This window comes from Trichomycterus rosablanca, chromosome 1, assembly GCF_030014385.1.
Source record: "Trichomycterus rosablanca isolate fTriRos1 chromosome 1, fTriRos1.hap1, whole genome shotgun sequence".
In the NCBI taxonomy this organism is placed as follows: domain Eukaryota; kingdom Metazoa; phylum Chordata; class Actinopteri; order Siluriformes; family Trichomycteridae; genus Trichomycterus; species Trichomycterus rosablanca.
In genome coordinates, this window is record NC_085988.1 from 82,479,108 (window position 1) to 82,506,120 (window position 27,013).

General features: G+C 41.8%; 2 protein-coding genes across 2 annotated transcripts in view; one reads left to right on the top strand and one right to left on the bottom strand.

The window, feature by feature from the left end:
* Positions 1-5,934, top strand: part of itih2 (inter-alpha-trypsin inhibitor heavy chain 2) — a 29,721-nt gene extending 23,787 nt beyond the window's left edge. Inside the window, exons 16-20 of the mRNA XM_062996731.1 lie at positions 1,591-1,704; positions 1,790-1,988; positions 3,393-3,565; positions 4,458-4,569; positions 5,462-5,934. Of these exons, the coding sequence (XP_062852801.1) occupies positions 1,591-1,704; positions 1,790-1,988; positions 3,393-3,565; positions 4,458-4,569; positions 5,462-5,609 (746 nt within the window). The 3' untranslated portion in view covers positions 5,610-5,934. The remainder of the gene's footprint in view (positions 1-1,590; positions 1,705-1,789; positions 1,989-3,392; positions 3,566-4,457; positions 4,570-5,461) is intronic.
* On the bottom strand, positions 5,914-24,927 carry kin (Kin17 DNA and RNA binding protein). The gene is made up of 11 exons (XM_062996743.1): positions 24,739-24,927; positions 23,621-23,715; positions 22,212-22,255; positions 21,980-22,102; positions 21,688-21,872; positions 20,196-20,293; positions 17,303-17,423; positions 16,997-17,119; positions 16,538-16,637; positions 7,987-8,087; positions 5,914-6,149 (listed from the first exon to the last, which is right to left on the bottom strand). The coding sequence occupies exons 1-11, from the start codon at positions 24,850-24,852 to the stop codon at positions 6,087-6,089; spliced, it is 1,167 nt and encodes a 388-aa protein (XP_062852813.1). The 5' UTR covers positions 24,853-24,927; the 3' UTR covers positions 5,914-6,086.
* Between the last annotated feature and the right edge of the window lie 2,086 nt (positions 24,928-27,013).

Sequence of the window (27,013 nt, forward strand, 5' to 3'; positions counted from 1 at the left end):
GATGTGGTGCGTGTGAGGGCAGGCGAGCGAGTACACTAAACGGACAAAAGTATTGGGACGCCACTTCTTATTTTTTAGTTTATGTGTTTCAGCCACAACAATTGCAAACAGATGTAATTTATTACACAGTCGAGTCACATTATTATGACCGCTTTCTACTTTCACTTTCGACAGCATGTAGCTCATGAAGAAAATCACGTTTCATGAGCTGGCTTGGTGGGTATATAAGGTGTGCGATAGGCTGTCTGCCATATATATCCCTCATTACTGTCATGGGTAGAAATGTCTTTCCTGGGGCGGATGGGATCTTTCAGCAAGACAATGCGACATGTCCAACATTGGTTGGAAGAGCATGACCAAGACTTCCAAGTACTACCCTGGCCCCCTAATCCCAAGACCTGAACCCGACTGAGGCCGATGGGACCACCACGATCGTCTTGTTTGCTCTAGGAATCCTCCACGCCCGCTTCAGCAGCTGTGGGATGCACTGCAGTCAGCATGGCTCCAGATACCTGTGAGAACCTACCAGGACCTTATGGAGTCACTCCAAGCCCATCTAGCTGCTGTTTAAGCTGGTGGTCATGATAATTTGACTCAACTATGTATATAAAGGAAATTATACGCTTCCAACTTTACAGCAACGGTGCCCCTGTGGATGTATAATGTATTTATAAAGCTTGGTTCTGCAACTGATTGCTGTAGAGTGGATACTGTGCCTCTTTACTACACACTTAGGCTGAGCAAAAACATGCACTTACTAACCTCCTATAGCAATCTTCTCCCCTAATCTAGTCGTATCCAATCACCCTGATTGCAATACGCTTCCTCTGTACCGATATGATCCTCCACTGCTGACTGAGAAGCGACGCAACTGGCACACGCCCCCTCCGACACGTGTGCAGTACCAACTGCATCTTTTCACCTGCATGAGGCGAGTTTATATGCGGATCAGCCTTGTGCACGGAGAGCCACACCCTGGTCAATGCATTATTCCCAGACTTTACATAGGCGCCATCAGTCAGCCAGCAGAAGGCGTAATTGCATCAGTTATGACTAACCCTGGTCTGGCTTTCCCACCATGTAAAACGATGTGTTCAAAATCCCAGCTCTGGTGTGCTAGCGTGTTTTACCGCTGTGCCACCTGAGCGGCCCTTATATAGCATCTTATTTTAAAAAAAACTTTATTCTAAAAGGGTTTTAGCACATTTGTATGCTTTGACTGTTGTCTAGTTAAACTAAAGTAAGGAAATGCTTACTGTGGAAACACTTCTATAAGTTGCTTTGGATAAGAGCGTCTGCTAAATGCCGAAGATGTTTGGAGCAATGCTCCCAAGAACCTGGCGTGGTTCTCCCCATGACTTGTTCCTAGAAGTGAATGAATGAGTAAGTGACTGTGTAAGGGTGTGTTGCTCTGTAATGGATTCGTGCCCTGCCAAGGGTGTTTTCAGGGTGTCTCAGACTTATTACAACCCTGACCAGGTCTGATTTCGACCTGATTGGTTTTTCGAGAACCACTCAGACCCTGTCGATGTTCTTTCTAACTGAACCGTCGATCTGAAGCACTTGTGCTTTGTGTTTACTGTATTGCAGTGGAAAACGACCCTCACTTCATCGTGCACCTTCCAAAAAACAACATGGATGTCTGTTTCAACATCGACTCCAAGCCAGGACACATCCTCAACCTGGTATCTGACCCTGTAAAAGGTACCACCTCTAACCTTCTCAGACAGTCAGCTTTAAGTGCACCAGGTGTCCATTGCTGTTAATCTCCACCTTTGTGTATAAACAGGGATCGCGATCAACGGCCAACTGGTGAGTGCCAAGAAGATGAAGAACAACAAACTGAACACGTACTTTGGCACCATCTCCATCCTTGCCAAAGAGGTTGGACTGAAAGTGGTGGTGGGCACCAACAGAATCAACCTGATGGAGGGAAAGAACAATCACACGTTCTCCTGGGGAGCCACAGCTCAGCTCACGTTTAACAGGTACTGCAACCACAGTACAGAACATATCAAAACCTTTTAACCTTTGGTACATCCTGGTCATAGATGGGAAAGCACTGGGCAAGGTGGAAATGCACCCTTGATCGGAAGCCAGTCCAATGCAGGGCAATACTCACATCTTGGGGCGACTTAGAAAAGCCAGTCCACCTTCTGCATGTTTTGTAAAGACACGGCAGTTATAGCCTAGTGGTTCAGGTACTGGACTAGTTATCAAAAGGTTGCTGGTTTGGTGCCAAGGTGGCACAACGGGATCTTCCGCTAGCACACCAGCGCCGATATTCTGAACTCCTCGGTTCAAAACTTGGCGTTGCCACCAATTGGTTGGGCGCCATCTGGCGGGCATAATTGGCCACCATATCTGCTAGGGTGGGATGACCGGACTATGTGTGGGTGGGTGGGATCTTCATACGCTGCATAAGGACCCTGATTGGCAAAAGAGACGCCTGGGCAGAGTGCAGGGGCGAGAAGAGGAGCGCTGTACACGTGTCAGAAGAGGCGTGAGCAGCGACGTGCTCTCATGGATGCAATTGGGTATCCCTCAGCAGCAGAAGACTGGGGGAGAAATGGGGGAGAAAATGCATAAAAAAGGTTGCTGGTTTAAACCCCACCACTGCCAGATTGCCCCTGTTGGGCCCTTAAGCAAGGCCCTTAACCCTCAATTGCTTAGACGATATACTGTTACAGTACTGTAAGTACTGTAAGTCGCTTTGGATAAAAGCATCTGCTAAATGCCGAAAATGAAATATACAAAACTCCATACAGACTGGAGACAAGGATTGACACCAGGTTCCCAGGACTATCAACATTCTCCCCTTCTTTGCTCCCAATTTAGTCAAGTCCAATTCCCTATACCAATTATGGTCATACACGAAACCTACACTGGACAAATATGACTGCAGGCTTTCACTTGGGTGACTTACCTGAGCACTCGTCTTCAATTACTACTAAAAAAATCAGGGCGCTAGGGTGGTGCAACAGTAAAACACTCTAGCACATCAGTATTAAGATCTCAAGCTCTTGATTTCCAGTCTCAGCTTTGCTATCAGCCAGCCAGGTGCCTACACAGACACACAAATAGTTGGCTGAACAGGTTTCCTTATCACTGGTATAAGTGCGACCTCTGCTGACCGGTCGAGGTGCCTGCATGTGTTACTGGATGCTGCGAGACCCCACCGCTGGCAGGTGAAAAGAAGCTAAGGCGAAAATAAGTTCCACCTGACCACAACTAGACTCAGTGCAAAAGGGGGGGAAATAAATAAATAAATATCTCATCTGACGTGAGATCTATCATTACAGTACGATAGCATTCAGTGCAAGTCAACATCTCAGAGGCACTAAAAATATCTGAAAATATTAAGACATTTTTGCATTTCCTTTGAACGTCAGGGTGAAGATTGAGATCCAGAAGGAGAGTAAACTGACAGTAACGATCGATGATGAATTCTCAGTCATGGTGCTGCTGCATCGCGTATGGAAGAAGCATCCAGTAAACGTGGACTACCTGGGTTTCTACACACCCAATGATAACCAGTACTCGTCTCAGGTCCACGGCCTCATCGGTACGTGTACAGTTTTAAAAAACGTCCTTTCTTTTAGACAGACAGTAAAAAGCACAATTTATAAATGTAGTAGTTTTAGGGGCGCTCAGGTGGCGCAGCGGGTTTGCTGGAGACAATCCCAGCTTCTCAATGGGCGCAAGGCACACAGTAACACCCTGGACGGGGCGCCAGTCCATTGCAGTGCAGACACACACATACACACATTCACCTACAGGGCAATTTAGTGTCTCAAATTCACCTCACTTGCATGTCTTTGGACTGTGGGAGGAAACCGGAGCTCCCGGAGGAAACCCACACAGAAAGGACCCGGACCGCCCCACCTGGGGATCGAACCCAGGACCTTATTGCTGTGCAAAAGTGCTACCCACCGAGCCACCGTGCCCCGCCCCACAACAGTTGCTAACAGGTTTAATAAAACAATTCTATATAGGAAATTATATGCTTCCAACTTTGCAGCAAGAGTTTAGGGAAGGCCCTTTGTGCCCCTGTGTACAAAACAACCTCTATAAAGACACAGAGTCCCGATCTCAGCCCCACTCAACAGGTCTGGAATGAACCGGAACATCAAATAAAGGCGGCTTTTTTTAATCATCACTGCCAAGTGATACAAATGCTCTTTTGTAATGAATAAATGGACACAAATTCCCACAGACATACTACTTCAAAGTCCCGTGAAAAGCCTTCTCAGAAGAGGGGCTGTTGTTCTAGCTGAAAAGTTCACTCGGAGGTCACTCTATTTAATACATGTTTGTTTGTACAATGGGATGTCTAAAAAGGTCATGGTCAGGCGTTTTGGTCATATAGTGTATATAAGGTGCCTTTGATCTTCTGAAAGTGTGTTGAGTCTACTTATTATTTTTAATGCATGTGTATGTGTTCCGGTGTAAAACAGGCCAGTTTGCGAATGAGCCCACAGTCACAGTGTTTAACGTGCAAGAATCGAAGGAACCAGGAAAGAAACAAGCCACCATGGACGTGAAGGGCAACAAGCTCACAGTCACCAGGTACGTAGGTATTTATAAGTATGTAAGTAATTAAACAAAAAAACAGACATATGTTGGGTGCATATAGAGAATCTCCAGGTAAATATCAGTACGGCTTACAGTGCTGATATCATCTCAATGGGGTTCAATTTGAGGTGGACTCTCGTGTCCTTAAATGGCTCTCACTGTGGTTTGCTGCAGTCCCAGAGCTTTAGAAAAGGCCGTCTAGCCTGATCCACATTACATTTTTTATTTTATTAGGATTTTAATGTCATGTTTTACACTTTGGTTACATTCATGACAGGAACGGTAGGTACTGCTTACACAAGATTCATCAGTTCAAGTTTTTTAAATCGAACACAGTCATGGACAATTTAGTGTCTCCAATTCACCTCACTTGCACGTCTTTGTACTGAGGGAGGAAACCAGAGCACCCGGAGGAATCCCCAGCAGCGGAAGACAAACTGACTATGGTAAATTGGTAATTTTCTAAATTTTTCTGCCAACTTAGTGTAGTCAATTTGTCTTCCGCTGCTGCGGATTCCTGATGTTCAAGGAGGGTACATTGCTGCTCATGTGCCCTCTGACACATGCGCAGTCCTAGTGGACCCCTTCTTTCCTCTATCTGCAAACCAGGGTCCTTGCACAGCGCTTGAAGACCCCACCCACTTTAGTCCGGTCATTTCGCCACCCAGGAGACACAGTTGCCAATTTGTGTCTGCTGCAGGCACTGCCAATTGTGCCCGCTAGATGGCGCCCGGCCGACCGGTAGCAGAGCCGAGATTCGAACCTAGAAGTTCAGAATGGGGCAGAAAGGGGCAAATACTTTTTTTCACAGCGCTGTGCAAACTAGGGGAGGAATCTAGAGATGTCACAATTCTAAATGCACCTCTTTTCTGACCGTGTTGAACAGGGGTCAGCAGAAGGACTACCGCTGGGATAAGAAACACGGCTCGGACGTGAACTGCTGGTTCGTACACAACAGCGGTAAAGGCTTCATCGACGGCCACTACACCAGCTACATCGTACCTGATCTGGACAGCTTCCTCCGCTCTGTCTGAGTGTGTGTGTGTGTGTATCATCGTGTGCTTAAATAAAACACACATCAGGATCAGCAGGGGGGCAGATAAAGAAACCAGACGGAGCCAAAAGCTCTGAGAGCGAAATAAAGAAAAGTGTATTTTAACTGTATAGAAGAGATGCATTGAATATCATACCAACAGGAACAGCTGGTGCTTCACATACACGCCGTGAAGGAAATTAATTCAGAATAAAATTCACGTCTAAGTGTACATTGTTTATAACGATACTTTATATACCCGATACTTTCTGTCACCAATATTTAATTGCAAACTGATTATGAAAATAAAGAAAATCTGACAGAAACCGACAGTGTGAGGAGTTTTGTGTTCAGCTGGATGCAGATGAGTTCATGTGATCAGTAGAAAAGCAGTAAAAAATGTCCACGCATCCCAAATATAAACACTCTGACACAGTAGAGGCTGCTGGGAGAAAGACGGGCTGGACGTTAGAGGACATCATGCTTGCTTGGAGAAGTCTTCATATGGAATTCCGTCCACTCTCTTCCCGGTCAGAGCTCCCTGCAGCACACAAAAACACATCATGTGTTCATAAGTATACATAAAGCACACAGACGTATCAGTGGATGACAAACAACTCACCAAAAAAAGTATTTGGACACCTGAGCATGAGCTTAATGGACGTGCCATTTCAAAAAACACATGGTATTAAAACAGACATTTACATTTTCGGCATCTAGCAGAAGCTTTTATCTAAAGCGACTTACAGCACTGTGACAGTATACAAACTGAGCAATTAAAGGTTAAAGGCCTTGCTCAAGGGCCCAACAGCAGCAACATGGCAGTGGTGAGGCTTGAACCAGCGACCCTCTGATTACTAGTCCAGCACCTTAACCGGTAGGCTACAACTGACTACAGAAAGTGGAGTTGTAGTCAGCGAAATTAGACCACAGAGGATTTCTTTTCCATGGCCCTAACCACTCTGCTATGACTACGGTCTAAACAGAGTGACCGCTATGTGATCTTTTCACAGATCACTAGAACAACAGCCACTGTTCTGAGAAGGCCTCTCACAAAACCCTGAAGTATGTCTGTAGAAGTTTGTGCCCATTCATTCAAAAGATAACCACATTTGTATGGCTGGGCACTGACGTTGGTCAAAAAAGCTCAGGGACCGGACAATGGAGTTTCTTTAAACCGAGCTTTTCTTCATTTTAATATAGAGCTGGAACAGGAAAGGGCCTTCCCTAAACTGTTGCTGCAAAGTTGGAAGCATATGCCTTCCTTTATAAAATTGATTTATTAAACTGGTTAGCAATTGTTGAGGCTAAAACACATGAATTCAAAAATTAGAAGGGGCGTCCTGATGCTTTTGTCCATGTAGAAGGAATGAAGAAAAATTCCACTTGCAAAACTGTAAAAGTAAGGGTGTATTTACATGAGAAGCGCCAAAACCGCGAGCATCGGTGCAAATCAGCACTTTCCTCAACGCTTAGCTTGAGCAATGCAGTAAAACGTCATCAAAATAGGAAAATATAAGACGAATCTGCATTAGTGTAGAATAACCCTTAAATCCAGGGTTACAGCTCCACATGTATGTGTTTATCTGGATTCTCCTCCCTGTTTCACTTTTGAACTTGTGTTACAGCTCGAGCTTCTGACAAATGGTGAGAATCAGAATCAGCTTCTCCCAGAGTCTAAATAAAGCTTAACGTGGTTTAATGTAGTAAAAGAAGGAGACAGGAGCACTAAACTTCTCTTCATTATTACTGCTCATAAGTTCCTCCACTAAGTCGCTATTACCGGGCCATACTAAACAGTTCGTCTCATTGGAGGCACTTTGAAAAGGTCAGCGGCAAACTGGGTCAAAGTTCAATCAGGTGAACGTTGCCCAACGTGGCAAAAGTGCACAGCACTCAGGAAAATACGCAACAGTGCCACACACATAGGAAACAACGGGACAGCCGACACAAAAAGCGGTTTTGCCGCTTCTCACGTGAATGCACCCTTAGTGTTCTCAGTTCCCAAACCATTAAAAAGTCTCAGATGGAACACAGGTGTAAACACGCCTCTGTCCCAACTTTTTTTGTGTTGCAGGTATCAAATTCAAATTTTGTTTACATTTGATCAGTAAAAACACTGGGAACCTTTTTTTTTTTTCATTAGTTTAGTTTAAAAAAGATTTAAGAGAATTAACAAAATGTCCCAGCTTTTCCAGAAATGAGGTTTGTAATTAGAGGTGGTGTCCAAATACTTTTGACCATTTAGTGTAACCTGTCTAAACAGCTGTATTTGTTATTCAGCTTTATTTTCTTGTTGTGTTTACAATATTTTGTCCACCGCCTGTATATTTGAATGTAAGTTTGTAGTATGATGGAAACATGACCAGTGTTCTCACCGTGTCTATTCTCAACGACGCGGAGAATTTCTTCTCGTCGATGCTCTCCAAGACGGCCTCCATGTCGCGATACTGTCCGTTCAAAATCACAACTCGTTTACCTGAAAGAGAAAGAAGAATCACCAGCTTTAAGAACGCAATGTGATAATAACAAGAACCACAGTCAGAACCTCAGTAGATCAAAAATCTGAGGACATGAATGACAGTATTGCTCAAACATGCAACAGTGGCTTCCAGGCAGATCTTAGACTTGAACCAACAACCTTCTGATCACTAGAACATGACACGCTGGCAGGGTGAAGGGGAAGAATTTTTTCTGTCACATTCTACCACAGTGTTAAACTAGCTGTGACCGTTCCGGACAGTTTGTCTCGCCTCTAAATATCATAGACCATCAGCGTCCAGCTGTGTACCGCACAGTACCGCCCCCAGACGCCCAGACTGCTCTGATAGACTCTCGTATTACGGCATTTTTTCCCAACTCTGATAAAGTCTGGAAAAGACTGAATTAAGTTACTGGTAAAGCTGGTCTCTCTCCATGTTCAAGCGTCATCTGTGAGGACAAAATAATAGATGACAATTTCTGTTGATGACCAGAGCTGATTGTTCAGTCATTGTAGAGCCAAAATCATTTTATTCAAGAAGATATTTACCTGGATATAAAAGTCCACAAATACTGCACAGTATGTAGCTAAAAAATAAATATTGCAGTCTAGTGCTTACTGAAAGTGACCAGAAAAAACATTGTTGTATGCAAAGGTGACAATGTCAAGTTAACTGATTCATTTGCACAATGCAAATTGACGATTGTCTAGTTAGCTCGCTGTTAATTTACCCATTAGACAGGTCACCCTGGCCATCATCGCAACAATTACCCCCAAGATCTGGCAGGGGCCGCCACTGCATGACACGCACCATTGTTACGAAACAAGCCCATTTTTTGGGGTGATTTGTGGCTCATCAGGGGTAAATAATGAATTTAAATCAAATGAGTAACACAGTGCATCAGTGTTTGACAAGAGGCCAAGCTCTGTCAGGTATGTTATAGATAGAACAGATGGACATAATTGATAGATATGATGAATAGATGAATGGATGGATATGATAAATAGATGGATGATGGATGGATGGATATGATAGATGGATGGATGGATGGATGGATGGATATGATAGATGGATGGATGATGGATGGATGATGGATGGATGATGGATGAAATAATCCATCATTATTTTTTTAAAGTTCCATGAAAAAATAGGTAAAAAATTCTATTTTATGTGTGGTCACAATTGTGACCGGTGGGATAATGTGATGCATTCACTAACAACAGTATTGCAGTCATATGGTTTATTTACACTGAAGATAAGGATAGCATTTAGGATAGAGGCAGCCTTTACATATACACAGATTAGGCATAACATTATGACCACCTTTCTAATATTGTGTTGGACCCCTTTTGCTGCCAAAACAGCCCTGACCCGTCAAGGCATGGACTCCACTAGACCCCTGAAGGTGTGCTCTGGTATCTGGCATCAAGATGTTAGCAGCAGATCCTTTAACTCCTGTAAGTTGTGAGTTGGGGCCTCCATGGATCGGACTTGTTTGTCCAGCACATCTTACAGTTGCTCGATTGGATTGAGATCTGGGGAATTTGGAGGCCAAGTCAACACCTCAAACTGGTTGTTGTGCTCCTCAAACCATTCCTGCATCATCCTGCTGAAAGAGGACACAGCCATCAGGTAATAGCATCTCCACGAAAGAGTGTACATGGTCTGCAACAATGCTTAGGTAGGTGGTACGTGTCAAAGTAACATCCACATGGATGGCAGGACCCAAGGTTTCCCAGTAGAACGTCGCCCAAAGCATCACACTGCCTCTGGCGGCTTGCTTTCGTCCCATCCTGCATCCTGGTGCCATGTGTTCCCCAAGTAAGCAATGCACACGCACCCGGCCATCCACGTGATGTAAAAGAAAATGTGATTCATCAGACCAGGCCACCTTCTTCCATTGCTCCATGGTCCAGTTCTGATGCTCACGTGCCCTTTGTTGGCACTTTCGGCGGTGGACAGGGGGCAGCATGGGCACCCTGACTGGTCTGCGGCTATGCAGCCCCATACACAACAAACTGTGATGCTCTGTGTATTCTGACACCTTTCTATCAGAACCATCATTAACTTCTTCAGCAGTTTGAGCTACAGTAGCTCGTCTGTTGGGTCGGATCACACAGGCCAGCCTTCGCTCCCCACGTGCATCCATGAGCCTTGGCTGCCCATGACCCTGTTGCCGGTTTACCACTGTTCCTTCCTTGGACCACTTTTGATAGATACTGACCACTGCAGACTGGGAACACCCCACAAGAGCTGCTGTTTTGGAGATGCTCTGACCCAGTCGTCTAGCCATCACAATTTGGCTCTTGTCAAACTCGCTCAGATCTTTATGCTTGTCCATTTTTCCTGCTTCTAACATCAACTTTGATGCCTAATATATATCCCCCACTAACAGGTGCCATGATAAAGAGATAGTCAGTGTTATTCACTTCACCAGTCAGTGGTCATAATGTTATGCCTGGTCAGTGTATTTAAGGATAGAAGTATTAATAAAATAAAATAATCAATAAAATGAAGGCATAAACGTATGATTCAGAACCAACTGCACGATTAGATTGTGCATCACACTTTTGAACTACTGCCCGTGGTATTTCTTGAAGTACTCAATGCAGGGCGAACAACAGATGATTGTGCCTCATGGTTCCAGAGCTCCCATATCCTATTTTTGTCATTTCATCAAGGAGTGCAAGTGAAGTAAAGAGGTTGTCATGAAAAAACTTGCAACCTTGAGGCACCTGAGCTTGCTCTGCAAGACCAAGGACAATGCTGGGTTTCTGACCCAAGCCAGTCTCAGGCAGGAGAGTATGGGTTCCACCATGAGGCTCCATGTGATACATACAACCACTGGATGAGGCAAGGCTCCATAGCTTGTAACCAAAGTGGATTGGTTTTTTAAATTGCTTACATCCATGTCGGTCATAGTATGGGATCATGCTCTCATCCACTGACAACCATTCCTGAAATGGCATGACTTTATATTACTGATTGAGCTCAGAGAAGATAGGTCTAACTTTAAAACATGGGTCGTTAGTGATTTTTTTGTGTTAACAACATAAACTGAGGCCATTGTTTCATCAAAATGATTTCTCCGCATGGCATCTGAAATGCTTTCATTATGTACATCACTGTCATGTGACCAGTACATGTGTCTTCGTGGAACAGAGCTGTACCCAGATGTGATAAGGATCCCATAGAATATAAGGAGCTCATCCATACTCAGATACAGTTGTTTGTCTTTGGTCTGGATTGAGTAGAGATTGGACATTGGTAGGGAGTGAAGGAAGTGGTGCCGTGGATGGAGGAGAGGTGGTGATGGGTGGGAGGTCATCATCACTAATAAAGTTGTCTCTGTCATGCTCTGCTTGCATAAGTTCAGCATATGCATTCAACAGCCTGGCTGGCAAATGGCTGTCTCACCTTCGTACTCCATATCTGACCCATCACTATCACAATCACTGAAGACAGCATCTTTCTCATTTAGAGGAATATCTGCAATGCTGCATGTTTTGTCTGGGGAGTCACCTAGATCCAAAATATCCAACCTGACTCAAAGTGAAACTAACAGAAAGAGTAGATAATAAGGTTAGCCAGAAAAAGAACTAATATACTGTATGTGCATATGTACAGTATATATGCACTGTGTTATCCTGCCGGTCACTATTGTTGCCATCAACATATTTGCTCATTCTGTGACCTCATTAAAAAATAATTGAGTTATTGCAAATGCAAATATCAAAACTAGACACCCTAAAGATGATATGTTCCAAAAATCTTTATTCTATCTTTATATAAACATACATTACTAATTGTTTTTTGGGGAGCTGTGGTGTAGCCATCCTCTTTTCATGGAACAAGCAGGAAATAAACAGCTTTGGTCATGTGACAATTTACACAACATGTATGACACTGCACATATGTTTTTCAGACCCTTTATATTTTATTTTTTTGCTAAAATCATATATATATAATAATTTCTTAGCATTTTACAGCACTAAAACTTAAAAATATTTTTGCGGTCACAATTGTGACCAATGGGATTAAATGGGTTAATAGATGGATGGATGGATGTGATAGATGGATGGATGGATGATGGATGGATGTGATAGATGGATGGATGGATGATGGATGGATGGATATGATAGATGGATGGATGATGGATGGATGATGGATGGATGGATATGATTAATAGATGGATGGATGGATATGATAGATGGATGGATGATGGATGGATGGATATGATTAATAGATGGATGGATGGATGTGATAGATGGATGGATGGATGATGGATGGATGGATATGATAGATGGATGGATGATGGATGGATGGATATGATTAATAGATGGATGGATGGATATGATTAATAGATGGATGGATGGATATGATAGATGGATGGATGGATATGATAGATGGATGGATGGATGATGGATGGATGGATATGATAGATGGATGGATGGATGATAGATGGATGGATATGACAAATAGATAGATGGATGGATGGATGATGGATGGATGGATATGATAGATGGATGGATGGATGATAGATGGATGGATGATTGATGGATGGATGGATATGATTAATAGATGGATGATGGATGGATGATGGATGGATGGATATGATAGATGGATGGATGGATATGATAGATGGATGGATGATGGATGGATGAATATGATAGATGGATGGATGATGGATGGATGGATATGATAGATGGATGGATATGACAAATAGATAGATGGATGGATGGATTAATATGATGGATGGATGGATAGATGGATGGATATGATGGATGGATGGATGATGGATGGATGGATATGATAGATGGATGGATGGATGGATGATGGATGGATGGATATGATAAATAGATGGATGGATAGATGGATAGATATGATAAATAGATGGATGGATGGATGGATGGATGGATGGATATGATGGATGGATGGATGGATATGATGGATGATGGATGGATGGATATGATAAATAGATGGATGGATGGATGGATATGATAGATGGATGGATGATGGATGGATGGATATGATAGATGGATGGATGATGGATGGATGGATATGACAAATAGATAGATGGATGGATGGATTAATATGATGGATGGATAGATGGATAGATGGATGGATATGATGGATGGATGGATGATGGATGGATGGATATGATGGATGGATGGATGGATGGATATGATAGATGGATGGATGGATGGATGATGGATGGATGGATATGATAAATAGATGGATGGATGGATATGATGGATGATGGATGGATGGATATGATAAATAGATGGATGTATGGATGGATATGATAGATGGATGGATGGATATGATGGATGATGGATGGATGGATGGATATGATGGATGATGGATGGATGGATATGATAAATAGATGGATGGATGGATGGATGGATGGATGGATATGATAGATGGATGGATGGATGGATATGATGGATATGATGGATGGATGGATGGATATGATGGATGGATGGATATGATAAATAGATGGATGGATGGATATGATAGATGGATGTATGGATGGGATAGATGGATGTATGGATGGATATGATGGATGGATGGATGGATGGATATGATGGATGGATGGATGGATGGATGATGGATGGATGGATGGATGGATGATGGATGGATGGATATGATGGATGGATGGATGGATATGATGGATGGATGGATGGATGATGGATGGATGGATATGATAGATGGATGGATGGATGGATGATGGATGGATGGATATGATGGATGGATGGATGGATGATGGATGGATGGATATGATAGATGGATGGATGGATGGATGATGGATGGATGGATATGATAGATGGATGGATGGATGGATGGATATGATGGATGGATGGATGGATGGATATGATGGATATGATGGATGGATGGATATGATAGATGGATGGATATGATAAATAGATGGATGGATGGATATGATAAATAGATGGATGGATGGATATGATAGATGGATGTATGGATGGGATAGATGGATGTATGGATGGGATAGATGGATGTATGGATGGATATGATAGATGGATGGATGGATATGATGGATGGATGGATATGATGGATGGATGTATGGATGGGATAGATGGATGTATGGATGGATATGATGGATGGATGTATGGATGGGATAGATGGATGTATGGATGGATATGATAGATGGATATGATGGATGGATGTATGGATGGGATAGATGGATGTATGGATGGATATGATAGATGGATGTATGGATGGGATAGATGGATGTATGGATGGGATAGATGGATGTATGGATGGATATGATGGATGGATGTATGGATGGGATAGATGGATGTATGGATGGATATGATAGATGGATATGATGGATGGATGTATGGATGGGATAGATGGATGTATGGATGGATATGATAGATGGATGTATGGATGGGATAGATGGATGTATGGATGGGATAGATGGATGTATGGATGGATATGATAGATGGATGGATGGATATGATGGATGGATGGATATGATAGATGGATGGATGGATATGATGGATGGATGGATGGATGGATATGATGGATGGATGGATATGATGGATGGATGGATATGATGGATGGATGGATATGATGGATGGATGGATATGATAGATGGATGTATGGATGGGATAGATGGATGTATGGATGGATATGATGGATGGATGGATGGATGGATGGATATGATACAGTGGGGTCAAAAAGTATTTAGTCAGCCACTGATTGTGCAGGTTCTCCTACTTAGAAAGATGAGAGAGGTCTGTAATTTTCATCATAGGTACACTTCAACTATGAGAGACAAAATGAGAAAAAAAAATCCAGGAAATCACATTGTAGGATTTTTAAAGAATTTATTTGTAAATTATGGTGGAAAATAAGTATTTGGTCAATAACAAACAAGCAAGATTTCTGGCTCTCACAGACCTGTAACTTCTTCTTTAAGAAGCTCTTCTGTCCTCCACTCGTTACCTGTATTAATTGCACCTGTTTGACCTCGTTATCTGTATAAAAGACACCTGTCCACAGCCTCAAACAGTCAGACTCCAAACTCAACCATGGCCAAGACCAAAGAGCTGTCGAAGGACACCAGGAAGAAAATTGTAGACCTGCACCAGGCTGGGAAGAGTGAATCTACAATAGGCAAGCAGGTTGGTGTGAATAAATCAACTGTGGGAGCAATTGTAAGAAAATGGAAGACATACAAGACCATTGATAATCTCCCTTGGGGTCAAGATCTCATCCCGTGGGGTCAAAATGATCATAAGAACGGTCAGCAAAAATCCCAGAACTACACGGAGGGACCTGATGAATGACCTGCAGAGAGCTGGGACCAAAGTAACAAAGGCTACCATCAGTAACACACTACGCCGAGAGGGACTCAAATCCTGCAGTGCCAGGCGTGTCCCCCTGCTTAAGCCAGTACATGTCCAGGCCCGTCTGAAGTTTGTCAGAGAGCATATGGATGATCCAGAAGAGGATTGGGAGAATATCATGTGGTCAGATGAAACCAAAATGGAACTTTTTGGTAAAAACTCAACTCGTCGTGTTTGAAGGAAGAAGAAGAACCCAAGAACACCATACCTACTGTGAAGCATGGGGGTGGAAACATCATGCTTTGGGGCTGTTTTTCTGCAAAGGGGACAGGACGACTGATCCGTGTTAAGTGAAGAATGAACGGGGCCGTGTATTGTGAGATTTTAAGCCAAAACCTCCTTCCATCAGTGAGAGCATTGAAGATGGAACGTGGCTGGGTCTTCCAGCATGACAATGATCCCAAACACACCGCTCGGGCAACGAAGGAGTGGCTCCGTAAAAAGCATTTCAAGGTCCTGGAGTGGCCTAGCCAGTCTCCAGACCTCAACCCCAGAGAAAATTTGTGGAGTCCGTGTTGCCCAGCGACAGCCCCAAAACATCACTGCTCTAGAGGAGATCTGCATGGAGGAATGGGCCAAAATACCAGCTACAGTGTGTGCAAACCTGGTGAAGACTTACAGGAAACGTTTCACCTCTGTCATTGCCAACAAAGTTTATGTTACAAAGTATTGAGTTGAACTTTTGTTATTGACCAAATACTTATTTCCCACCATAATTTACAAATAAATTCTTTAAAAATCCTACAATGTGATTTCCTGGATTTTTTTTTCTCATTTTGTCTCTCATAGTTGAAGTGTAGCTATGATGAAAATTACAGACCTCTCTCATCTTTCTAAGTAGGAGAACTTGCACAATCAGTGGCTGACTAAATACTTTTTGGCCCCACTGTAGATGGATGGATGGATGGATGGATATGATAGATGGATGGATGGATGGATGGATGGATATGATAAATAGATGGATGGATGGATGGATTATAAGATGGATGGATGTGGTAAATGGATGGTTATGATCCATGATAAATGGATGGATGGTGACTATAACAGTGTTAATCAGGATGTGTTACCAGTTGCTGGGATCACCGTCTCCAGGTGATTTTGGTCCAGTTTCACTTTGTCTCCCGAGTCCATCAATTTTACTATCGCTGTGTACTTATCCTGCACTTCCTGTAAACACACACACACACACACACACACACACACACACACACACACACACACACACACACACACACACACACACACACACACACACACACACACACACATTAAAATACAGTCAGCATCGTTTTCATGTTATACCACTTTGTCCTGCTTTATCCTGGTCAGGGTCTCGGTGAATCTGGTATCCCTGGGATCACTGAGCACACTGATCACTGATCACTGTGAGGTTCAAGATAAGTGAGCTTTATTTAAACGTTTATTTTCTATATGGATTAATTATCCAGTGTAAAGAAAAGGGGGCAATTTTCACAGTGCTGCTAACCCTGAAACAAAGACCTGAACGTCTCACGCTGCTGACTGACCCGAATGATGGCTTTCTTCTTGTAGTACTTCTCTCCCAGTCTCTTGGTGACCACCTTGACCACGATGTCTGGTCGTATCCAGTTATCTGACTTCACCGTCGTTTTCTTCTTCTGCTTCTCCATCTGAAATCAGCAACACAAACAGGAGCTCTGGGATCAGCCGTCATGTATTTTAATATACTGTACATTTTAACATTTAGCATTTTACAGGATTGAAGCTGGGATTGTTTTGGATATTAATTTATTCTGCTACATCGTACACAACACCAGCATGTCACTAAATGATACAGGAGATAAAAAACATACTTCAATAATCTCATCGAGGGCAGATTTCTTCTTCTTCTCTTTGGATTCGCCGCTGTGAGACACGTCTTTCCTTTTGGCTGAAGCTGCTACTTTTAAGGCATTCGAACTCAGTGTTGTGGAGCTGTGGAACAGGAAGGAACGAGGAATTACACACTACACTGTGTATTATCAATAACACCAATACAAAGGAGTTAAATATATACATATTTATTTATTTATTTATTAGCATTTTACCATCATGTTTTACACTTTGGTTACATTCATGACAGGACGCGGAGTTACTGGTTACACAAGATTCACCAGTTCACAAGTTTAATGTCAAACACAGTCATGGACATTTTTGTGTTTCCAATTAACCTGACTGCATGTTTCTGGACTGTGGGCGGAAACCGGAACTGCCGGAGGAAACCCACACAGACACGGGGAGAACATGCAAACTCATTTACATTTTACATTTACATTTTCAGCATTTAGCAGACGCTTTTATCCAAAGCGATTTACATTATACAGCCTAAGCAATTGAGGGTTAAGGGCCTTGCTCAAGGGCCCAACAGTGGCAACCTGGCAGTGGTGGGGTTTGAACCAGCAACTTTCTCCTTACTAGTCCAGTACTTTAACCGCTAGGCTACCACTGTCCAAACTCCACAGATAAAGGACCCAGACCGCCCACCTGGAGATCGAACCCAGGACCTTCTTGCTGGGCAACAGTGCTACCCACTGAGTCACCGTGCCGCCCCCAAAATAATAAATAAATCAATCAATCATATTTATATGTAATGAGCCATTTAAAATGACAACGTGGTTTGGTTGGCACGGAATTATGTCCTTCTGCCTTCCCAAATGTGGTCAGCAGAGGGGGCATGAAGGCGCAGATGACTGACTTGTTGGTTAGATTTACATTACATTTACATTTGCGGCATTTAGCGGACGCTTTTATCCAAAGTGACTAACAGTTATGACTGAACACACAATTTGAGCAATTGATGGTTAAGGGCCTAGTCCAGGGGCCTAACAGTGGCAACTTGGTAGTGGTGAGGCTTAAACCAGCAACCTTTTGGTTACTAGTCCAGTACCTTAAACCACTGAGCTACCACTGCCCTTTTAGTTACTTGTTACAGTTACTCATAACTGACAGTCACCTAAGACTGACTGAGCTTTAATTCGCTCCAGGTGGAAGTGTTTCTATTTATCACAGTTTCTCCTTTACCGAGTTTTCTGCTGTCACTTAATGCCAGCACACTTATATGGGAACTCACCCAGTGTTTCAGCCTTTTTAGGGCGTCACAAGGGAACCCCCCTGGATTATCAAATTTCCCCAGAAGTGGTGGGATGGCCCTTTACCGAAAGAGGCCCCACTTATGGACCCATGCTGGCTGAGGGCTGTGCCAGTTGGTGGGATGGCATGCTGCTCTTGCATTGCAGTGTTATTATGGGTTCTCCTGCTTTTTTTCCCAGAACCATGTCAGAAAAGCTCTGTGCAGTTTCCAATCGTGTGAAAACCAATTTTTATTTCTACTCTTACCCTCTTCTGTCCACTGTTTTCGTTGTTTTTGTGTCTTTTACACAGTTGAATCACATTATTATGACCACTTTTTACTTTCGACAATGGCAGCGTGAAGCTCATGAAGGAAGTCACGTTTTGCGAGCTGGCTTGGTGGGTATATAAGGTGTACGATAGGCCGTCTGCAACACATATCCTTCATTACTGCCATGAGTACAAGTACCAAGGGTAAAATTGTCTTCCCTGGGATGGATGGGATCTTCCAGCAGGACAATGCGACATGTCACACAGCTAGAAATGTTCGACACTGGTTGGAAGAGCATGACCAAGACTTCCAAGTACTACCCTGGCCCCCTAATCCTAAGACTTGAACCCAGTTGAGCATCTGTGGGACCACTTCAATTATGGTGATCGCTCTATGAATCCTCCCGCACGTCCCCTCCAGCAGCTGTGGGATGCACTGCAGTCAGCATGGCTCCAGATACCTGTGACTGCCTACCAGGACCTTATGGAGTCACTTAAAGCCCATCTAGCTGCTGTCTGTGCTGCACATGGTGGTTACTCTGGATATTAGCTGTTGCTCATAATAATGTGACTGTGTATTTATTACTTAGTTTTTGCTATTTTGGCTACTATTCTTATTTTCCTGGTACTCTTTTCGTTTGTTGCTTTTTAGCCACAGTTCCACCTTGGTCAAGCATCCTGCAAATCTGGTTCATTTTCAATCCTTGCAGGTGCAGAGCTACATGGGCACTGAGGCGGGACCCACCTTGTTACACCACATTCAGTATATCAACAATAGTGTCCTGGTTCTATTCCTGAGTCATCATTTTTATAATTTGGGTTATTTTTTCCCCCTCAGCCATTACCACATTTGTAAGACATCTGAAAATGTGTGCAAAATCAACATTTGACGTCAGGAACTGATGAGAGTGGTCCAGAAGTAGTGTACAGAAGTCATTTGGTTGTAATGCATCCCAAAGGTCTTCAATAAGGGTTGCACTTTAAGCATGTGGGGAACTGTCATGCTGAAACAGGAAAGAGCCTTCCCCAAACTGGTGAGACAAAGTTGGAGGCCTATCATTTATTTCATCTGACTGATCCTAAATGCCCAAACTCAATAATTAGAAAGGGTGTCTATATACTTTTGGCTATAAAGTGTATGTTCAGTTCATTTTCCACTTTCCAACAAAATGCAGAAGATGGATTGGCTAGTTGAAATGACACCTAGTCGGTAAATAAACGTGTCATGCCCTGTAACAGACGGGCACCCTGCTCATCATGTATTCCTGCCCTGCACCCAGTGTTTTCAGGTGGTACCAGGCCCACTGCTACCCTGACCAGGATGAAGCAGTGAGTGAAAATGAATGAATGACTGTGATTGAGTCTCACCTGGATTTAGACGGGCCTACGGATGAGCTCCCGGCCAGGTTGAAAGCAACCTTCTCTTCCTCGCTCTCCCTCTTCAGCTCAGTAAACACCGGCTCCTCCTGCACAAACACAAGAGGGTCATTAAAAAAAACTGCAGAACCTCTCCGAACATCTTGGGGTGCGTTTCAAACATTCAGAAATGAACTGCTGTGAAAAATGCAGGTGAGGAATTGGAGATAAAAAATTGTCCATGACTGAGTTTAATTGACATTAAACTTGTGAACTGATGAATCTTGTGTAATGAGTAACTACTGTTCCTGTCATGAATGTAACCAAAGTGTAAAACATGACGCTAAAATCCTAATAAATAAATCAATTATTTTAATACATTGTCACGTTAAGCTTTATTTTTTATGATAAGCGTTTTAAACTCGGAAAAGCTGATTCTCACAATTTCTCAGAACCCCCGGCTATAATACAGATTCGTCTCATATTCACACTTTGATGACGTCTTACCGCACCACTCAGGTCGAGCGCTGAACAGTGGCCACCTCCTTGTTTCTACACTCACTGTCCATTTTATCAGCTCCACTTACCATACAGAAGCACTTTGTGGTTCTACAATTACTGACTGTAGTCCATCTGTGTCTCTACATGCTTTGTTAGCCCCCTTTCATGCTGTTCTTCAATGGTCAGGACCCCCACAGAGCAGGTATTATTTAGGTGGTGGATCATTCTCAGCACTGCAGTGACACTGACATGGTGGTGGTGTGTTAGTGTGTGTTGTGCTGGTGTGAGTGGATAAGACACAGCAGTGCTGCTGGAGTTTTTAAATACCGTGTCCACTCACTGTCCACTCTATTAGACACTCCTACCTAGTTGGTCCACCTTGTAGATGTAAAGTCAGAGACGATCGCTCATCTATTGCTGCTGTTTGAGTCGGTCATCTTCTAGACCTTCATCAGTGGTCACAGGACGCTGCCCACGGGGCGCTGTTGGCTGGATATATTTGGTTGGTGGACGATTCTCAGTCCAGCAGTGACAGTGAGGTGTTTAAAAACTCCAGCAGCGCTGCTGTGTCTGATCCACTCATACCAGCACAACACACACTAACACACCACCACCATGTCAGTGTCACTGCAGTGCTGAGAATGATCCACCACCTAAATAATACCTGCTCTGTGGGGGTCCTGTGGGGGTCCTGACCATTAAAGAACAGGGTGAAAGGGGGCTAACAAAGCATGCAGAGGAACAGATGGACTACAGTCAGTAATTGTAGAACTATAAAGTGCTTCTATATAGTAAGTGGAGCTGATTAAAATGGACAGTGAGTGTAGAAACAAGGAGGCGATTTTAATGTTATGCCTGATCGGTTTTATATATATACATTTTGAATGCTGAACACGTTGAGTTTAAGGGTACAAATTTCTCCACATAAACAGAATGAGAGGGCACTCGGGTCATATACACATGCTTGTATACCGCACAGAAGAGTGAAGAGAAACACACACACCTCGGGCTCTTTGCTCTCTCGACCTCGGCGCACTTGCTCTTCGATGAACTTGGCGCTGCGCTCCTCGTCGTCGAGATCCTGCTTCTTCTTCCTCTCCAGCTCGTCCTGCCTGCGGATGGTTTCCGGATCACGGTCGATGTACTGAACGTACCAGCCTTTGGGGGTCTCGTCTACTTTACACATACCTGCACACAAGAGCCACACGATCTGAATACGTGCCTGAACGGATCACGTCTGCGTATGTTTCCATCTGTGAACGATGTGGGTTCAGTCATGTGTAGGTGGTGCTCACCTTCTCTGCCCAGCCACTTAGTGAATTCTGTGAGCGTCTCCCACTGTGTGGAGTTCATGTGAACGTGCTCCCGGTTACTGATGTACTCGTTATAGATGATGTTATTGTGAACTCGCTTTGTCCCTTAACGATACAAATAGACAAACACATGAATTATATTATACTTAATAATCAAACGTTAATTAGAACTTATAGATTTAAATTCTATCTGTTGATGTGGGTGGAAACAAACCGAAACGTCTTCTGAGGAGCTCTAAGAACTCGTTCTTAAACTCTCTGCAAAAAAAAGAAGCTATAATAAAACACTTTGAACACTGAGTTAGTATCAGGACTCATGGAGCATGATTTGGCTCTCTGTTTATGGAGCCTACATGACACTCCTGTTAATATCTACTGTAAGAACACCTCACAACAGTTTAGTATATTACATCTCTCATCTGATCATATTTACTGCTATGACCCTTTTTAAAGTTTTTTTATATTACATACTACATGTTTATTCTATTTATTTAATTACATAGTGTTGAACAATAATACTTCTGTACTTTAATGTATCTTAAGCTGCTGTAACAACTAACTTTCCCAATGGGATTAATAAAGTTGTCTGTCTGTCTGTCTATCTATCTGAATGTCTGTCTGTCTGTCTATCTATCTATCTATCTATCCGTCTGTCTATCTGTTTATCTATCTATCTAGCTGTCTGTCTGTCTGTCTATCCATCTGTCTATCTGTCTGTCTGTCTATCTATCTCTGTCTGTCCATGTCTGTCTGTCTGTCTATGTCTAACTGTCTATCACTTTGTCTGTCCATGTATGTCTGTCTGTCTGTCTGTCTGTCTATCTCTCTCTCTGTCTATCTATCTATCCATCTATCCATCTATCTATCTATCTCTCTTTATCTCTGTCTGTCTGTCTGTCTGTCTATCTGTCTAAAAGCTGTAAAGATGTTCGATCTGAAGGTCATGCAATATAGCAAAAATAAAAACAAAACCTAAAAAAACATACTTGGCACAGTTTTAATCTGAATGCCCTTCCCGTCGCAACCAACCTTAGTTTATAGAGGCTTGGGACCAGCACTAAGAGTGCACTGAGAAGTGCATATTCAAATCCCTGACTTCTGCAGTAGGTATCATATAAATTATTATAATTGTGGGTCAGCATGTACAAGGGTCATCAGAAGTGCTGATTATGTTTTTTATTATGCTTGGATCTTTTATTTTATTTTACTGTTTACTTACTAATCACTTCAAAGGCCGAAGCCCTGCAATAAATTGAGATTAAAACCAGATTTTAAAAAAAGATCCTAGATGTGTTACCAAACTCATAATTTTACATTAACTTAGTGACTGGTGGTCAGCAGCGTGATACAGTATGATGTAAGAGGTACAGAAAACGTTTTTAATCAATCAGATTGCATGGTTGGGACTACCAGGTGGATACTGCAATATTTGCCCAAGCTTACAAGCAAATGCAATTGAAGTCTCACGTAAATCAAGCGGTTGTATATTCTTAAAACTACACAACCGTGTAATGATGACATCTACATCAGTACAACACCATGACATGTAACCTCATAAGAAGTGTTAATTCTGAAAGCAGCAGAGATCTTACACATTCACAATTTCAGATAAAACTGACTCACTCTGAGAAGTAGTCCATGAACTGGTTGGGATTCTCGGAGGCCAGCAGCAACTGTCTCTGATGAGACTCGGACATACAGTGACATTTGAACCCATTCTGTTAGAGACAATAAAACACATTGAAGATACATGAAAAAAAAAATACATTAAATAAGTATAAGAGAACTTGGGTCAGTAGAGAAGACAAACAATCCTGGCAAATGGATCCTTGAGCTAAACCTAAATTCTAATTTAAATATCTTTTATTTTGAACTGAGAAGTAGTTCACTGGAAAAGTTGAAGGTAAAAGTGAAAGAGGATGTTCTAGAGAAACACTATCCATGTGGTCACCAGGAGTCAGACTGGTGGTTCTTAATAATAAATAATTTTGTGTTTCAATCATTCAGTCACAGAAATGAACAGCTACAATAAAACATTATACAGTTCCGGAACTGCTAAAACATGCATGTTCCTTAAAGATTACACTCCTGTACAGAAGATATCAAGCTTTTCATGACCTTCACAATTAATTAAATAGACAGACAGACAGACAGACAGACAGACAGACAGACAAAAGGATAGATAGATAGATAGATAGATAGATAGATAGATAGATAGATAGATGATAGATAGATAGATAGATAGATAGATAGATAGATAGATAGATAGATAGATAGATAGATAGATAGATAGATAGACAGTTAAAAATACAGACAGACAGATAGATATGCAGAAAGATAGATAGATAGATAAATAGATTAGATAGATAGATAGACAGACAGACAGACCACTTTATTAAGGGAAAGCCAAGTGTTACCGCAGATCATTGTACTGTATGTTAGAACAAAAGTATTAACTAAGTAAATATTACTGTACAATATTTGTAGGTAATAAATATAATAAAGAATTGTACAGTAATATTTACTTACTTAATCATGTATTTCTAACGTAACTTGAAAATCATGAAATTAAACAAATACAACATACAGCTGAGCTTTGTTCTCCGGTTTTATATATATGAGCTATATTCAGAACTAAAGAACAAACAATATAATATCACATTATACTGAGTTTAATAAAGAAGTAGATGATATAAAGCTGTGTGTGCGGAACACTGTGAGAGAGCTGAAGTTAAACTCACTTCATCTCTGCACTGTTTCTGACACATCTGACAATACCATCTCAGCTTCTGCAGTCCCTTCGCTTTAATCCTGTTACCGATCGCTTTAGGACTGAGGAAATCGGCTTTACCCATGTTCACGATCGATAAAACACAGATTAATCAGAAATAAGAATCGTTACTGAAGCACTTCCAAGGTTTAACTGTGTACCGCACGGCTCCTTCTTCTTCTCTGGTTATTATGGTTGTAGGTTGGCGAATTTACAGTGCTCGCTTTACCGCCCCCAATAGGCTAAAGTGTGAAGTGAAGATCCCAGGATTATTCATCACTAACCACGTACATACAATACAAGTAATAAAAAAAATGTGCAATTAGTCCACAAATGTATGAGTTTTATCTTCTATTTTCTTTCTCCATTAACATCCATATCATTCCTGAGTTTAATTTCTATTCTAATCTAATTGTGTCTATTTCTGTATTGGGGGTGGCATGGTGACCTCCTCACAGCAAGAAGGTCTTGGGTTCGATCCCCAGGTGGGGCGGTCCAGATCCTTTCTGTGTGGAGTTTGCATGTTCTCGCCGTGTCTGCGTGGGTTTCCTCCAGGAGCTCCGGTTTCCTCCCACATTCTAAGGACGTGCAAGTGAGGAAAATTGGAGACAATAAATTGTCCGTGACTGTGTTTGATATTAAACTTGTAAAACTTGTAAACTGATGAATCTTGTGTACATTTACATTCACATTACATTCACATCAGCAGACGCTAAATGGCCCAACAGTGACAACCTGACAGTGGTGGGGCTTGAACCAGCAACCCTCTGGTCACTGGCCTACCTTAACCACTAGGCTACAGCTGGCCCTGTGTAATGAGTAACTACCGTTTCTGTCATGAATGTAACCAAAGTGTAAAACATGACGTTAAAATCCTAATAAATGATAATTTCTGTATTGTGCCTGTACTGAAATATCGGTTTAATCCAATTTTGCTAAAACATGCTTTTTTTAATAAGAAAAAAAGTAATACAAAATGTGTGTGTGACAGAGAGAGAGAGAGAGAGAGAGAGAGAGAGAGAGAGAGAGAGAGAGGCTCGATAGATAGATAGATAGATAGATAGATAGATAGATAGATAGATAGATAGATAGATAGATAGATAGATAGATAGATAGATAGATAGATAGATAGATAGATAGATATTTGTCATATATACATTTACAGTTGTACAGTACAATTAAATTCTTTCTTCTTCACATATCCCAGCTTGTTTGGAAGCCGGGGTCAGAGCGCAGGGTCAGCCATCATACGGCGACCCTTGGAGCAGAGAGGGTTAAGGGCCTTGCTCAAGGACCCAACAGTGGCTGCATGGCAGAGCCAATCTTCTACCATTCTAACTTCTAACTACCGTTCCTGTCATGAATGTAACCAAGAGTGTAAAACATGATGTTAAAATCCTAAAAAACAAACAAACAAATACAACTTATTTTGGAGCAATTTGATCAATATTTTAAAAGCTATTGAAGTTATTAATAAGCTGAATACTTTAAATGCTATTGACGTTATGAATAAAAATCTGTTTTTATTATGTAAGAAAGGGTAAAAGTGTCAGTATAAGAGTTGTAGTATGTAATGTGGGTTACACTTGATGAAATACAACTTGTTTTGGAGCAATTTGATCAATATTTTAAAAGCTATTGAAGTTATTAATAAGCTGAATACTTTAAATGCTATTGAAGTTATGAATAAAAATCTATTTTTTATCACGTAATAAAGAGTAAAAGTGTCAGTATAAGAGTTGTAGTATGTAATGTTTGTTACACCTGATAAAATACAACTTGTTTTGGTGCAATTTGATGAATATTTTTAAAGCTCTTGAAGTTATTAATATGCTGAATACATTAATTGCTATTGAAGTTATGAATACAAATCATTTTTAATTAATTAATAAAGGGTAAAAGTGTCAGTATAAGAGTTGTAGTATGTAATGTGGGTTACACTTAATGAAATACAACTTGTTTTGGAGAAATTTGATGAATATTTTTTAAAGCTCTTGAAGTTATTAATATGATAAATACTTTAAATGCTATTAAAGTTATGAATAAAAAGCTGTTTCTTATTATGTAATAAGGGTAAAAGTGTCAGTATAAGAGTTGTAGTATGTAATGTGGGTTACACTTGATAAAATACAACTTGTTTTGAAGCAATTTGATGAAAATTTTAAAAGCTATTGAAGTTATTAATATGCTGAATATCCGGTATCTGATATACAATCTAGCGCACTGTGTAGGGAACATGTTTAATA

Coding starts and splice junctions, on each gene's coding strand:
- kin (XM_062996743.1), bottom strand. CDS start 24,852: ATGGGTAAAGCCGATTTCCTCAGTCCTAAAGCGATCGGTAACAGGATT. Junction 23,716..24,738: donor AGAAACAGTGCAGAGATGAA/GTGAGTTTAACT, acceptor TGTCTCTAACAG/AATGGGTTCAAATGTCACTG. Junction 20,294..21,687: donor GAGAGAGCAAAGAGCCCGAG/GTGTGTGTGTTT, acceptor GTGTTTGTGCAG/GAGGAGCCGGTGTTTACTGA.